This window comes from Bos mutus, chromosome 4 (genome assembly GCF_027580195.1).
Source record: "Bos mutus isolate GX-2022 chromosome 4, NWIPB_WYAK_1.1, whole genome shotgun sequence".
NCBI lineage: Eukaryota > Metazoa > Chordata > Mammalia > Artiodactyla > Bovidae > Bos > Bos mutus.
In genome coordinates, this window is record NC_091620.1 from 76,914,078 (window position 1) to 76,928,540 (window position 14,463).

The 14,463-nt window shown below is 34.9% G+C and overlaps 1 protein-coding gene across 6 annotated transcripts in view; it reads right to left on the bottom strand.

Annotated features, from left to right (window-relative positions):
* MAGI2 (membrane associated guanylate kinase, WW and PDZ domain containing 2) overlaps positions 1–14,463 on the bottom strand; it is a 1,472,905-nt gene that overhangs the window by 1,051,895 nt on the left and 406,547 nt on the right. For all 6 annotated transcript variants that reach the window (XM_070369681.1, XM_070369676.1, XM_070369674.1 and 3 more), the window contains exon 2: positions 6,119–6,235. In XM_070369681.1, coding sequence (XP_070225782.1) covers positions 6,119–6,235 — 117 coding nt within the window. The remainder of the gene's footprint in view (positions 1–6,118; positions 6,236–14,463) is intronic.

The window sequence follows — 14,463 nt, forward strand, 5'->3', positions numbered from 1 at the left end:
AAGAGAAAAAGCCAAGAAGAAAGATCGGGTCATAACCACAAAAAGATGTGATCAAGTCAGGGCAAAGGGAATTATATGTGGTTTGGAAGATCAGTAACATTATTGCTTTTCTTTTGTGCCAGATATGTTCCTTTATTCTAAAGCTACTGCCCTGTAGTGTCAAATGGGTAAATCAATACCATCCCTTTTAATATCCTCTGACTTTCCACTTTAAGCACATTTTGAAGCCATTTCTCTCCTACAGTGTATTCTGTCAACCAAACCAATGAATGTTACTATGTGACCAGGAAAATGCATTCATTTTGCTCAATGAAAAAAAAAAAAAAAGAAAATCCATGATATTTTCACATATATGACATGAAAATAGATCTTACTATTCTCAGGGATAAGAGGGAGAGGGCAAAGCTAATATAACTTTCTATAAAGCAACAACGCATTTTTAATAAATATACCAGTCAGGCACACATCTGAATGACGAGACACTTTGGAACGTTTGCTACTGCTCAGAAGCTTTTGAATTTTTTTCTTTTGACCTACATTTCCAGGGGAAGTTTATAAATCTCTCAAGAAATTTAGTTTCATTTATTTACAGATTTCCTTCTCTTTTGGCCCACAGGGCTAATAATCATATTTATTCTCTAATAACTCTTTTCTCAACACTTAGCACAAAATATAAGTAGGCTATTTTAAAAAATCAAATACAAATTCATTTTCAAACAAAAATCTGGAACTTGATTCTGAAATAATTGTGAAAGAACATGAGTCACATCCTAAAAACAACATCAGAACAGAGATTCTAAATTGATGATTCTTATTTGAAACAATAAAGTTAAATTTGAAACAGATGTGTAATATACAGCTGTTGCAATATATTGGTTTAAAATACAGTTGGACCTTCTATCTCTGGTCCTATGCCCTCATGTCTACCTACAGTTCAACTTACCATCTCAGCACAGAGGCCTATATTGCTTAAGGATATTCTGAGTACTTAATCATGTTCTTGATTACCTTAAACTCAGAGAATTTCACTTCGTTGTTAGAAGATGATTTTAGCTTTATGGTATTCCATAGATTGATTCCACTCTCACTTCTTACCATATGCTTAGAACCATACCTTCATGACACAAATTATGAGTAATTATATTCATTCATGCCTACACAAATATTGCTTTGTTGAATAAGAACACATATTTTCCACAAGCTTTAAAAGTACTTATTTTTTGCTTAAGAATTAAAATAATTTTTTCCCTATGAAGTATCCCCATGAAATTTCTGCCCTAATTCTAGACTTTTTAATAGATACGTGGTCACCTGCTTCTCTCCAATAGTTAACTCTGACCACAGTCTTATATGAGACTATAATTAGGGCAAAGGGACATTGACTCTGCATAGCTGTACCTTTCATTGTGCTGGTAAATGTTCTTCTTAAAGGCCAAGAGACCCCTAACATTTAAGAGCCTGCTTCTATTTGTTTTTACATGAAAGATAATTTAATATAACAGAGAATTTTAAAAAATGTATTAAAAGCCTTACAATTTTAATCTTTAAAATGCTTTTTAACATAGTTTAGTTATACTAACTTAAAATGCTTAAATATGTAGAAACATCATTGCATGTTATACTTCAATCAGCTCTTCCATAAAAGTAATTTCTTTCATATCTTAAACTTATGATTTTCATTTTATTTCCTTTTTATGGAAGAGTTTTAGAGTTTAGTTTTATTGATTTCTGTCTTTTACCTGGTTTATATACACTGATATTTCTTTTGACTTCAGATAAATTTAAAATATTTCCCAATAAAACAAATGACAAAGTATGTTAGTAGGAGAGAAATTTAATTTTAACTATCCTCCATTTCATTTTGAAACTTCTAAAATTGGTTATTGAAGTCCTTTCCTCATGTCACCTGATATAAGGGAAAAATTATTCACCATTTATATCTGTGCTCATACCTTCCTCAAAAATTAATTCACATATATAATAATTATTAAGGACAGAAAAAACAGAACTTCATCAATAAATGGAAATTATTATTTTTCTCATATTTAAAAAGCATAGTCAATTCAATCATGGTTGCTTAGACTCGTTAACGATATGCAATCATTATGCTCAGTAGAATATTAAAATAAACTCCATTTTTTATCCTTTAAACATTTCAAAATTTTCCAATGTTTTTTGTTTCGATTCCACTAATTTTCCTCATATACTTTTGAGTCTATAAGGGCAATGCATGCTACCTTAACAAGGTACACTTAACACTCAATTAAACAATTTCATCTAATCTCTAATGGGTGCTGCCAGCTTAGTGCTTCTGAAATTGTCTTTTCTATACTATCAAAGTAATAGAAGTCCCATTTGATGGATGCTCTAAACTCTTTAGAGTTCTTTATCTACATGTATATACATTTTTCACATTCCAGATCACAACAGTTTTGTTTAATCATTATTTACTCATTTCTCATGAAGTTCTATTACCTAAAACCTATATAGCCTGAAATCTAATTGTTTGAAAGTGTCATTTTTAGTATTCATTATTTAAAAACTAAAATTTAAGTTTCACTTTAGGATACCAGTATACTCTTAAGACATTTACCATCCCCCAATAAATTGTACAGTTAGCTAAATACATAAATACTTAATACCTAAGTATTAAATAAAAACTAAATACATAAGTACATTTAGGTACAAAGTTAGGTCTTTAATAGATATGAATCAGGTGGCTGGCTGGCTTTTATTCTACAAAAAAATATAGAGTCAGTTCCTAAGGATCTTTTCTATATAATTCAATTTGAAAGAATGATGAACTGATCTCATGAGTGTGTGTGTGTGTGTGTGTGTGTGGCTCAATCATGTCCGACTCTTTGCAACCTATACACTGTAGCCCACCAGGCTATTCTGTCCATGGGATTCTTCAGGCAAGAATACTAGAGTGGGTTGTCATTCCCTTCTCCAAGGGATTTTCCCAACCCAGGGATTGAACCTGGGTGTCCCACATTGCAGGCAGATTCTTTACCATCTGAGCCACCAGGGAAGATCCTAAAAAAATTGTACAGTTAGCAACTAAATATATAAGTACATTTGGGTATGTCTTATCTCTGCAAGTCCTGCCTTCCATGCCTAGAGACACAGATTTAAAACATATATTTTGAGACATTATGTTCAGAGATGAAGTTCTGGGGATACAAAATAAAAATGATAAATGCAGTCAACCCTTGTTTATGGGGCAGAGAACAGACTGATGAGATTTTACATTATATGCATCAATAATTAAGGCCCAGTAGAAAGTTAGATTGACAACCTCTCTCCTATGTTTGGATCAGAAATCAGCCAGCAGCCAGGTCCAGATGTCCTTCAGAAGGAGGTAAAAAAGCTAAACTGTTCACACTAAGATTTGGACAAGTACATTTGTGTGCATAGAGAGGATGGAGTCTCTGTAGCCCTGACCCTAGAACTCTCTCCTACTCACTAGGCACCTACGAAATACAGCTCCAAGACTTTGCTCCTTTCTTACTGTTATAGTTGGTGATGGCGGAGTAATGTGGTGGTAGTGAACAGAATTACTGAGTTTTGCCTTATAAAAAATTAAACCACCCAAACATAGTTTGAAGTGAATAATTTTGTTTCCATGACCTATTCCTGTTAGTAAATTAAACAAGAGGTATCATATTAATGAATACATGAATAAAGGCAGAGACAAGCTCCACAGTATATATGTTCCTAATTATTATGGTTCTGGATACATGAAAACCAATGAGAATCACTTGACCCAAAGAATATGTAATGAATGTCACTCTATACTCAAATTCAATTGACATATTGAATCCACACATAAATTCCTAAACAACAGCTGAATTTTTCACACTATTGACACATCTTTGCTGCATACTCTTTGTAAATATCTGAACATTTCATTAAAAGTTATACTGAGTGAAGCTGATGGATTGTCCAGATTCAGTTCATCAGTGTAAAATAATCATAGATAATATAAATCAGAATCACATCTGTCTTAGATGCTTTTTTTCACTTTTATGCCAAGTTAAGAGCATTGTTAGTGAATGGTATTATTGGATATTAGGAGTACTGGCTACAAATCTAAATTGTTCAATCATAATATTCAGATTCATTAAGTTTCTAATCATCTCCTTTATAGGAGCTATTCAAGGATTTCTAATTGAATTTATGACCTTGTATAAAAATCATATCACAAACCCCTTTATGTTTACTCATATAAGCCTAGTTATTTTACTCCTATATTTATTTTTCCATCATAGTATTTCTTGGGTACTCTAAAGAGAGATGACTTATTTAGGAAGTTAATGAACTAATGCAAAACTTACTTCTATTATCTTCACATTTAATTACAAGTTCTTATTTATGTCATCACCTTAGCAAGGACTATAAGTATTATTGAATGTTAGCCTCTTATCTATCTTCCTCAGCTTTTAAATATAATAAAGTACCTGGATTCTTTATTCTGTATTTCAGATCTCCTTTATTTCATGTCACAGAAGATAAATTCACATGTCTGTACTGACAACATCACAGCTTTGAAAATGCATCCACTCATTTCCTTATAAATAGTTCAGTCACTTACTTTAATCTATCTTCCTCTGCCCATCACTCTAATGTCAAACTTACAAGGTCAAGAATGCACTTTTCTCTACTCCTAGTTTTAAAGCAAGAGTCCAAAAATCTATTCATTTAACTAATACCCACTGACAGAAGTAGCATTTGGACTGACAGGATGTCAATCGATAAGCATTTGCATCTAGGAATATCTGATAGTGGTGCCATGGCATTTTTGTTTTGATGAGCATTTAGTACTAACAATGGCAAGTGTCTACCCTTCCTAAGATGTGTGTAGGCTAAATGGATGCTGAATTATCCATTTTACTTCTTTGTGTGTTTTCATTTTTTCAGTATAGTCATCCTTAATCAATACCTTCTATGTAGTTCTAGTAGTTCAATCCCAGAAACTACATATATGGTTTATTTGTTTCATCTATTCCAGCCAAGTTTTTCTTTCTTTAATATCAACCTTCCAGAGACCCCATCTTTGAGTTTATTACAGTTTAAAACAAAACTAAAACAAAAGGAGGACTTCCCTGGTGACTGAGTGGCAAAGAATCTGCCTACTAACACAGTAGACCCAGATTCAAACTGTGCCCTGGAGAAGGAAGTGGCAACTCATCACTCTAGTATTCTTGCCTGGGAAATCCCACGGGCAGGGAAGCATGGTGGGCTACAGTCCATGGGATTGCAAAGAGTCAGACAAGACTTAGCAACTTAACAACAAAAACTAAACCAAAGAAAGAACATAAACAACACCCACTGATCAGTTTCCAGAGAGACTAGAAAATTTCCAAAGGTCATAGAATCTACCTTGAAAGAAACTGACTTTGATACCTATTTATAACCTATTATCTGGCTTGAAAAGTCCTTGGGTTGTCCTAAAGTAAACAGAAGATTATCAAATTAACTGAAGCAGGTACTAAAAAGTTGATTTGTGAAGTTTATCATTTTACCAATTCCTCTCTTTTGAAGTAGCACCTCCTCATAATCAGGGATGGTTGTGAATTTCTGTAGGCTATGTACAAGACATTTCTGCCCAGCACTCAATGTCATCACTTTCTCAGAGTTACAGAACATTTTTTACTTTCCAATGCATTATTTCCTTTTAACTTGTAAGACCTCTCTGCTGCAAACTGATGATGATATTGGCAGTTACTGTGTAGATTCTAACTACAAAATAGCTTGTTCAACTAATGAATTGAATTTGCATTCTTTGTCTCCCTGTGTGGAGTTCTACCCAAAACACTGAAATCTTCAACATCATGGACTAGAACTAATATTTCTCAATATCAACTTGAGAAGTAAGTTAGGTTTTATAGCTTGAAAATCACAAGTCTCTTCTGGATCTGACATCATCATAAATCACACAACTGCAGTTATAAGCTTTTGCACTTATAACTTCCATATCTCAAATAAATTGTCTACTCCAAAAGTCTATCATTTAAAAAATCAGTGAAATTTAACTTCTCTTTTAAATTAAACAATAAATATATAACTGAACATTTATCTGTTACTATAGTAAAAAATAACACCGCCTGTTACTCACATGGCACCGTGCGGAGGTAGAGGTTGTCACGAATGATTTGCTGAAGTTCATGGTCCACAGACCCCTTCTGAAATCGTAAGTTGAGGTAGTGACGAAGATCCTTATCAACAATTCCTCCTAGAATGATACAATTGGAAAATAAGTATGTAATTTGATTCTATCATAAACATACTCATTTAAAACTTGCATTATTTCACATTGCTCTTTTGACATTCCGAAACATTTATCACCCATACTAAAAAAAGATAACATTTGCTAAGATAATAATTATCCACCAAGTCAGTGCTCAGTGTTATACACGTACTCTTTCATTTTTCATTTAGAATGAAGTCTGTATTACAGCAAAAGGCACATATCACTCTTGAACTGAATATATACAAAATGTCATAGTATATCTCATTGCACGGCTAAAAAACTTTTTTACTTTTTTAACTTCCCACATTCCCTTTCCCCCAGTCTTTCTGTTTATACATTTGACTACTCTACATAACTTATACAAGAGAAATCTATGTTAGTTGCCCTTTTGAGACTGGCTTGTTTCACTCAGTATGTCTTCAAGTTTTGAAAAGATTTTTAAGTTATTTAAAGTTAGTTACTCTGGATTTGGATAAGTAGGGTGATATAAAAAGTTAAAAAAAAAGAATTAGACCAATATTAATGTTTTACTATATTTATAAATTGAATAAAAGTAATGCATCTCTTGTATAAAATATGAATAGATGTTTTTTAACTATAATGTTTGAAAGATTTTAAGTATTTTTAGAGTTTATTATTAGTATAGAAGTAATTTTGAGTATCAGTTCAGTCCAGTCGCTCAGTCGTGTCCGACTCTTTGTGACCCCATGAACCTCAGCATGCCAGGCCTCCCTGTCCATCACCAACTCCCGGAGTCCACCCAAACCCATGTCCATTGTGTCCGTGATGCCATCCAACCATCTCATCCTCTGTCGTCCCCTTCTCCTCCTGCCCTCAATCTTTCCCAGCATTAGGGTCTTTTCCAATGAGTCAGCTCTTCGCATTAGGTGGCCAAAGTATTGAAGTTTCAGCTTCAACATCAGTCCTTCCAATGAACATCCAGGACTGATCTCCTTTAGGATGGACTGATTGGATTTCCTTACATCAAACAAGCTTGGAATTAGGTAAGGAAACCAATACTGTGAATTTATCATAGATTATTTTCATGTTTAAAAATAATTATGTTAAATTATGAAGATTTATCTAATGAAGGCCTTTATTTTTCTAATACTTGGAAGAATGAATTATAAATAAAAATATCTATAAAATATAAATAAGAATTTCTAAAACCCTGATCTTTTCAAACATATTAGGGTAATTTAGCCAAGACAAAAAATTAAAGACAGAGGAAACAGGACATCTGTGATAGAAGGAAATGGCAACCCATGCCAATATTCTTCACTGGGAAACTCCAAGGACAGAGGAGTCTAGTGGGCTACAGTTCATGGGGTTGCAAGAGTTGCATGTGACTTGGTGACTAAGCCACCACGTTCATAATAGTTACAAAAATCACATTCTCTTCAAATCCTTTGAATCTCAAAATTACAATTCATTAACAATCTCTTTGCACCACCATGACCACATAAAACATTATGTGAGTGTGCATATATGCAACACAAACACCTTTTACACAAACAGTAAATATACTTGAAAACTATATATTGCTACATTTCTGAAGTTTTCAAATTTATTGTTTCAGTTGCCTCTAATCTGCTGGCACAGTCTGAGCAAGATGCCATACAAAATAGTATTTTTAACTGAACTATCAAAATTCCTACTCGTCAGTGTTTCTCATATATTTTAGTCAGTAGTCTCAATTTATTTTTCTACCCAATATGATAGCAGAAAACAAATGACAGGAAAACATATTGCTTATAAAATGCACATAAATATTACATCCAGAATGCTTGCATATATTATTTTCCAAATTCAAAATCATTTTTTTCAATCAAAACCGTGGAGCAATCAGAAATGAAGGTAACTGGAAACCACCATCACAATATCAATTATCTATTGTTTATATCTCCAAATGCCCTGAATTTCTGTAGGTCTTGGACTTACTGACATCACGCTGAATTAATTAAAACAACATATCTGAAATTCTGTTTTGCTTCCTTGGTCTTTCATAGTCAGAAGAACATGTCTACCCTTGCTAATTCAATACAGCTGTTGAGCAATCACCATTCTTGACTCTTTCCAACTCTCTTCTGCCTAGTTATGAATCTAGAGGTCTTTCAGCAACTGTTCTTCTCTTCTCTTTTCTTTCTGTCTAATATGGGCATGTGGAATGTGTGGGGCATTGGAAAAGACCCTGATGCTGGGAAAGACTGAGGGTGGGAGGTAAAGGGAATGACAGAGGATGAGATGGTTGGATGGCATCACCGACTCAATGGACATGAGTTGAGTAAACTCTGGGAGTTGGTGATGGACAGGGAGGCCTGGCCTGCTGCAGTCCATGGGGTTGCAAAGAGTTGGACACGACTGAATGATGAACTGAACCAAATATGTGGGGCATGTAAAGTGATGAGATCCTTTCTGGCAGCCTGGGAAAATGCTAACTGAAGAACAACAGATGTAGTCTGTCCACTAAAGTAGGCTAGAATCATTCACCTAATATAACATGGATAAACTCACATTTTGTAGTCCAAGACGAGTCTTGGCTTCTGAAAATACATTATCAATTTAAACCAGTTCTTCTACTACAAAAGTACCACGTTAGCAGTCACAACTAAAGAACCTCTTGATTAAGGTAAAAGACCACGGTGAAAAAGCTGGCTTAAAACTAAACATTCAAAAAACTAAGATCATGGACTCCGGTCCCATTACTTCATGGCAAATACACGGGGAAACAAGGGAAACAGTGAAAGACTTTATTTTCTTGGGCTTCAAAATCCCTGCGGATGGTAATTGCAGTCATGAAATTAAAAGATGCATGCTCCTTGGAAGAAAAGCTATGACAAACCTAGCAGCGTATTCAAAAGCAGAGACATCACTTTCCCAACAAAGGCCAGTATAGTCAAAACTATGGTTTTTCCAATAACAGTGTACAGATGTGAGAGTTGGAACATAAAGAAGGGTGAGTGCTGAAGAATTTATGCTTTTGAACTGTGGTGCTGGAGAAGACTCTTGAGAGTCCCTTGGACAGCAAGGATATCAAACCACTCAATCCTAAAGGAAATAAACCCTGACTATTCATTGGAAGGACTGATGCTGAAGCTTCAATACTTTGGTCACCTGATAGGAAGAGCCAACTCATTGGAAAAGACACTGATGCTGGGAAAGATTGAGGGCAGGAGGAGAAGGGGGCAACAGTGAATAAGACGGTTGGATGGCATCACCAACTCAACGGATATGAGTTTGAGCAAACTCTGGGAGACAGCGAAGGGCAGGGAAGCCTGGTATGCTGTAGTCTACAGGGTCGCAAAGAGTCAGACACAACTGAGCAACTGAACAACAACAAGTTGTCTCAAAGTTTACTTACCTAAGAAAACAATAACAAAAATGGTTGTCTATTCATTCAGGGACTGGCTCTATCTTTTTTTTCCATGGAAAAATCTGCAGAAGTTTCTGAGAATTAATATAAATTTTCTTCCATTAACTAAAATGAATTGTCACATTTGTTTTGGAAGGGCTTTCTTGGCCTCATATTTCACTAATACTTTATCATCCTTCACAATTTATCATAGCATCTTTCAGATAAGGCAATTTTATTGGTATTTACCCACTATCCTTATTATGAAAAATTCTGCTGGTTGCCTACCCAATATTTTGTCTATTCTTTTTTATTTAGAACCAGTTTAGTTTCAGGCCTATCACATGGATTTCAGACCCAGAACATGGATCCATGGATCTAGTCCCCTACCTCCTGAGCTGCCCTTGCAACTTCCAGCATCTCTGTCCTGGCCATTGAGACCTAACACAGAAGGAGGGGGTTTCTTTATTCATTAAACTAAAACTTATATCTGATATCAAGACCCTTTGCATCCATTTCATTTTGGCTAGACTGGGTATTCCTGTTTGGGACTTACATGGACTCTTCGCTCTCTGGTAGACTTGATATTCTGATCACAAACCACAAAGAGAGCTGGACAAGGGAAAAATCCAACATGCTAAGGCCACTGTAGTAAAAGTTAGAAACAGCCTGGGTCTTTAATGGCTTCACTGAGCAGCTAAAATATCATTAACTACATAGTTTAGAATATTGTGTTATAAGAGAAAAAGTAAATACTCATTTCTTTATTATGGTTTTGGTTATCTGCAATTATACATGATCCCAATCAATAAACTGCATGAATAGAAAAGTTTTGTATACATATGTGTACATAAAATACATACACTTTTAAAGGCATCTTTTTTATTAGACATTTCAATTAATGAAGGATTAAGCAATGGATATTGGGCAATGTCTGAGCTGAAAAATAGAGCCTGTATCTTAAGAGTATCTGATTTTAGGTATATAAGTAAACATTTTAAAGAAAACTAAAAAATAGAGTGCCATATACTGATTCTTAAGAAATGTTATATATAATGAAAATAAAAAATAATCTGCTATCTTATTTACCCTAGATATAATTTTTGGTTTTATTATTATCGTTTTTAGAGTTTCTGTTTTTTGTCAGGTCAAATCAATATGCACCTTAAAATTTTGTAAGCTAGGGAGAGTAATTCACTGATTAGGACAGTGCTGTGTGTGTATGAAGAAGAAGGTGGAGATGACTGTCAGGTAAGAAGGTGGAGATGACCGGCAAGTCAAAGTCTGGTTCATTCTGTCATTTATTCATCCTGTGCTTCAGCCAAATGAGCCTATTCTAACATTCTATTGACCTTACATTTCCTTCTCCATAACTCATTTTTTTCCTTTACACTCCATAAAATCCTGAAGTGGGCATTTGATTTTTGTTTGCACGTTTGTACTTTTGAAAGAATTGATGCTTTCAAACAGTTGTGCTGGAGAAGACTCTTGAGAGTTCTTTGGACTACAAGGAGATCAAACCAGTCAATCCTAAAAGAAATCAACCCTGAATACTCATTGGAAGGATTGATGCTGAAGTTGAAGCCCTGATACTGTGACCAACTGACGTGAAGACCCAACTCATTGGAAAAGACCCTGATGCTGGGAAAGACTGAAGACAAAAGAGGAAGGGAGCAGCAGAGGATGACATGGCAAGTTAGCATCACTGACTCAGTGGACATAAATTTGAGCAAACTCCAGGAGATAGTGGAGGACAGAGGACCCTGGCGTGCTATAGTCCACAGGGTCACAAAAACTTAGACACAACTTAGCGACTGAACAACAGAAATGTTTTTGCTTTATCTTTATAATACCTTCTTCGGTAACAGCACCCTGATTTCACTTTTCAAGTTATGTATCTCTCATATTCTGTATAATGTGGTTAGACCTGTAGTAATTTTTCCCTGTTCTCTCTTATCCAATTAACGTTTCTTTTCTAGAAGTTGTCTTTTAAAATATGTTTATTTATTTATTCTTATTTATTTGGCTGTACCAGGTTTTAGCTGCAGTACATGGGATATTTAGTTGCAGCATGCAAAATCTCAGTTGCAGCATGTGGGCTCTAGCTCCCTGACCAAAGATTGAACCCTAGTCCCCTGTACTGAAAGCATGGAGTCTTAGCCACTGCACCACCAGGGAAGTCCCTAGAAGTTGTCTTTGTAAGTGGAGTTAGACAAGGATATGAATGCAAATGAATACATCCTGAAAGCAGCACCTTGAAAAGTCTACCCATCACTTTTGCTTCCAGGACATACAGAATTTCCCCTTTCCTCTGTTTTTCTAGTCAATTTCTCCCACTTTCCCTTTGTTGTTTTCTACTAAAGAAACATTGTGAATAAGAAAGCCTTTCCTCTGATACTACCGGTTTAATTCATATTCATTCTTCAGCTTAAAATTATCCTTGCCTTGGCATTCCTTGTGATCTTTTGGCCAGAAGTCTTCTTTGTTTTTTGAACTTCCATATCCTGGTGCCCTTTCTTAAACAACTTGTACATTTTAATACACCATAAAGTAACTAGTGGATCTGCCTTAAGTTATATATTAAACTCTAAGCTCGCTGGGACAGGGAATTTCCTAATTATTTGAGGTCTTATCCTCTCTCCTCACTTCAGTCTCTAAAGCAGTGCCTTCTTAATATATGAGACCCAGAAATGTTTGCTGAATAAAATCACAAATGCTATAGTGGACAGAATGCTAGATTAGAGATTTGGAAACTGAGTTTTAATTACCACTCCAACACTTACCCATTGAGTGGTCTTGCACAAATCCTTTAATCATTTCTGGGTCCCATTATTCGTGTCTATAAAAGGTGGGTCAGTTTTTACTGCTACAATGGAATACAATTAGACTGGGTGACTTAAACAACAAATAGCTGTTTCTCACAGTTCTGGAACCCAAGAAGTCCAAGATCAAAGAACTGGTGGGTTGAGAGTCTGCTGAGGGTGTGCTTCCTGGTCTGCAGATGGCCCACTTCTCCCTGTATCCTCTTACCACTAAGAGAGAAACCAGGTCTCTAGTGTTTTTTTTTGTTTTTTTTTTGTTTTTTTTATGTGGGTACATATTTCATTCATAAGAGGTCCATCTTCGTGAACTAATTACTTTACAAAGTCCCAATCTTTCATGATGAGAGCTTAGGATTTTGACCTTTGTAAGAGACACAAACATTCTACCAAAACAATATTTGTAGAACCAAATGAAGTTTCTGCTAGACCCAACTTCTATATTTTCATAAGCTATTTACTAAATATTTCTTATATTTTGTTTTTTTGGGCAATCAACAAAATTATTTTGTTAGTATAATTACAGATAACTAGTTATAGTCCATTAGAAATAAAGACATAGAAAACACAGTAGCATTATTTATAATTGCCAAGATATGGATGCAACCCACCAACACACAAATGGATAAAGAAGACGTGGTGTGGTGTGGCGTAGTGTGGTGTGTGTGTGTAAAAAATGTAATACTGTGTGCTGTGCTGTGGTTAGTTGCTCAGTCATGTCCAACTCTTTGTGACACCAGAGACTGTAGCCCGCCAGGCTCCTCTGTCCATGGGAATACTCCAGGCAAGAATATTGGCGTGGGTTGCCATGCCCTCCGCCAGGGGATTTTCCCAACCCAGGTCTCCTGCATTGCACACAAATTCTTTACCAGGGAAGCCCCAAATATAACACTATTCAGCCATAAAAAAGAATTAAATTTTGCCATTTGCAGCAACATGAACGAAGGTAGAGATCATTATAGTAAGTGAAATATGTAAGGCAGAAAAAGACAAATACTGATAACATCACTTTTATGTGGAATCTAAAAAAATGCATCAAACTAATGATTATAACAACAAAGAAGCAGATTCAAAGATATAGAGAACAAACTAGTGGTTCCTAGTGGGAAGAAGGAAATGAGGAGGGGCAATACAGGGGTGTAGGGTTAAGCAGTACACACTATTAGATATAAAACAAACTACAAGGATATATTGTACAACATAGGGAATATAGGCAATATTTTATAATAACTATACATGGAATACAATCTTTAAAAGTTGTGGATAACTCTATGCTTATAACATATAATATGAAATATCAAATATACTTCAATTTTTAAAAAAAGAGAACAAGGATAACCCCAATGGATAATTTCCATTTAACATTTTTTTTAAATCATCCAAATTGTCCAGGAAGCTAAGATCATCAACAGAAAATTGATTTCACATGTTGTCATTGTCAAACTAGTAGTAAAATAATCAAGTAAAGCAGTCTGTAAGGAATTGGAAGAAAGGGAAAAAAATATATCCATTTGCCTCAGGATATGTCTGTCCATGAATGACTGCAAGTTTATTTTATGCTAATTTATTAGATGGTGAGGAGGCTGAGGAGAAAGGAAAGTACAAGGCTTTGTTGCTATGTTCCTTTTTCAGGAATAGTTTCAGTCGACTCACCTCAAAAATGAATAAATAAATCACAGAAAGTTGTTTGGTTCTTTTAAGATCCACAGCCACACAGCAAGTAACAGACATATTTAATCCAGTCTACTGGGACAGGTTCCATCCCCTTTTTAGGTGAAAAATTGTGCTTTGGTTTCTGATGATCTAGAAAGCTATCTCATTTTCAGGTGACTAGAGTTTTGTACACAATTACTGAACACATTTGATCTATACTCATTTTTCTATAAATTATGAGCCAGTAAAATCATTCTTCCCCTAATAATTCTCCTTTGCCTATTTTAAAGAGAAGCAAAAATATAAGGCCCTTGATAACTCATTGCCAATGTCATGGTTAATTATTTTTCATAGTCAAAAACATTTAGGTATATGAATAATTGTGA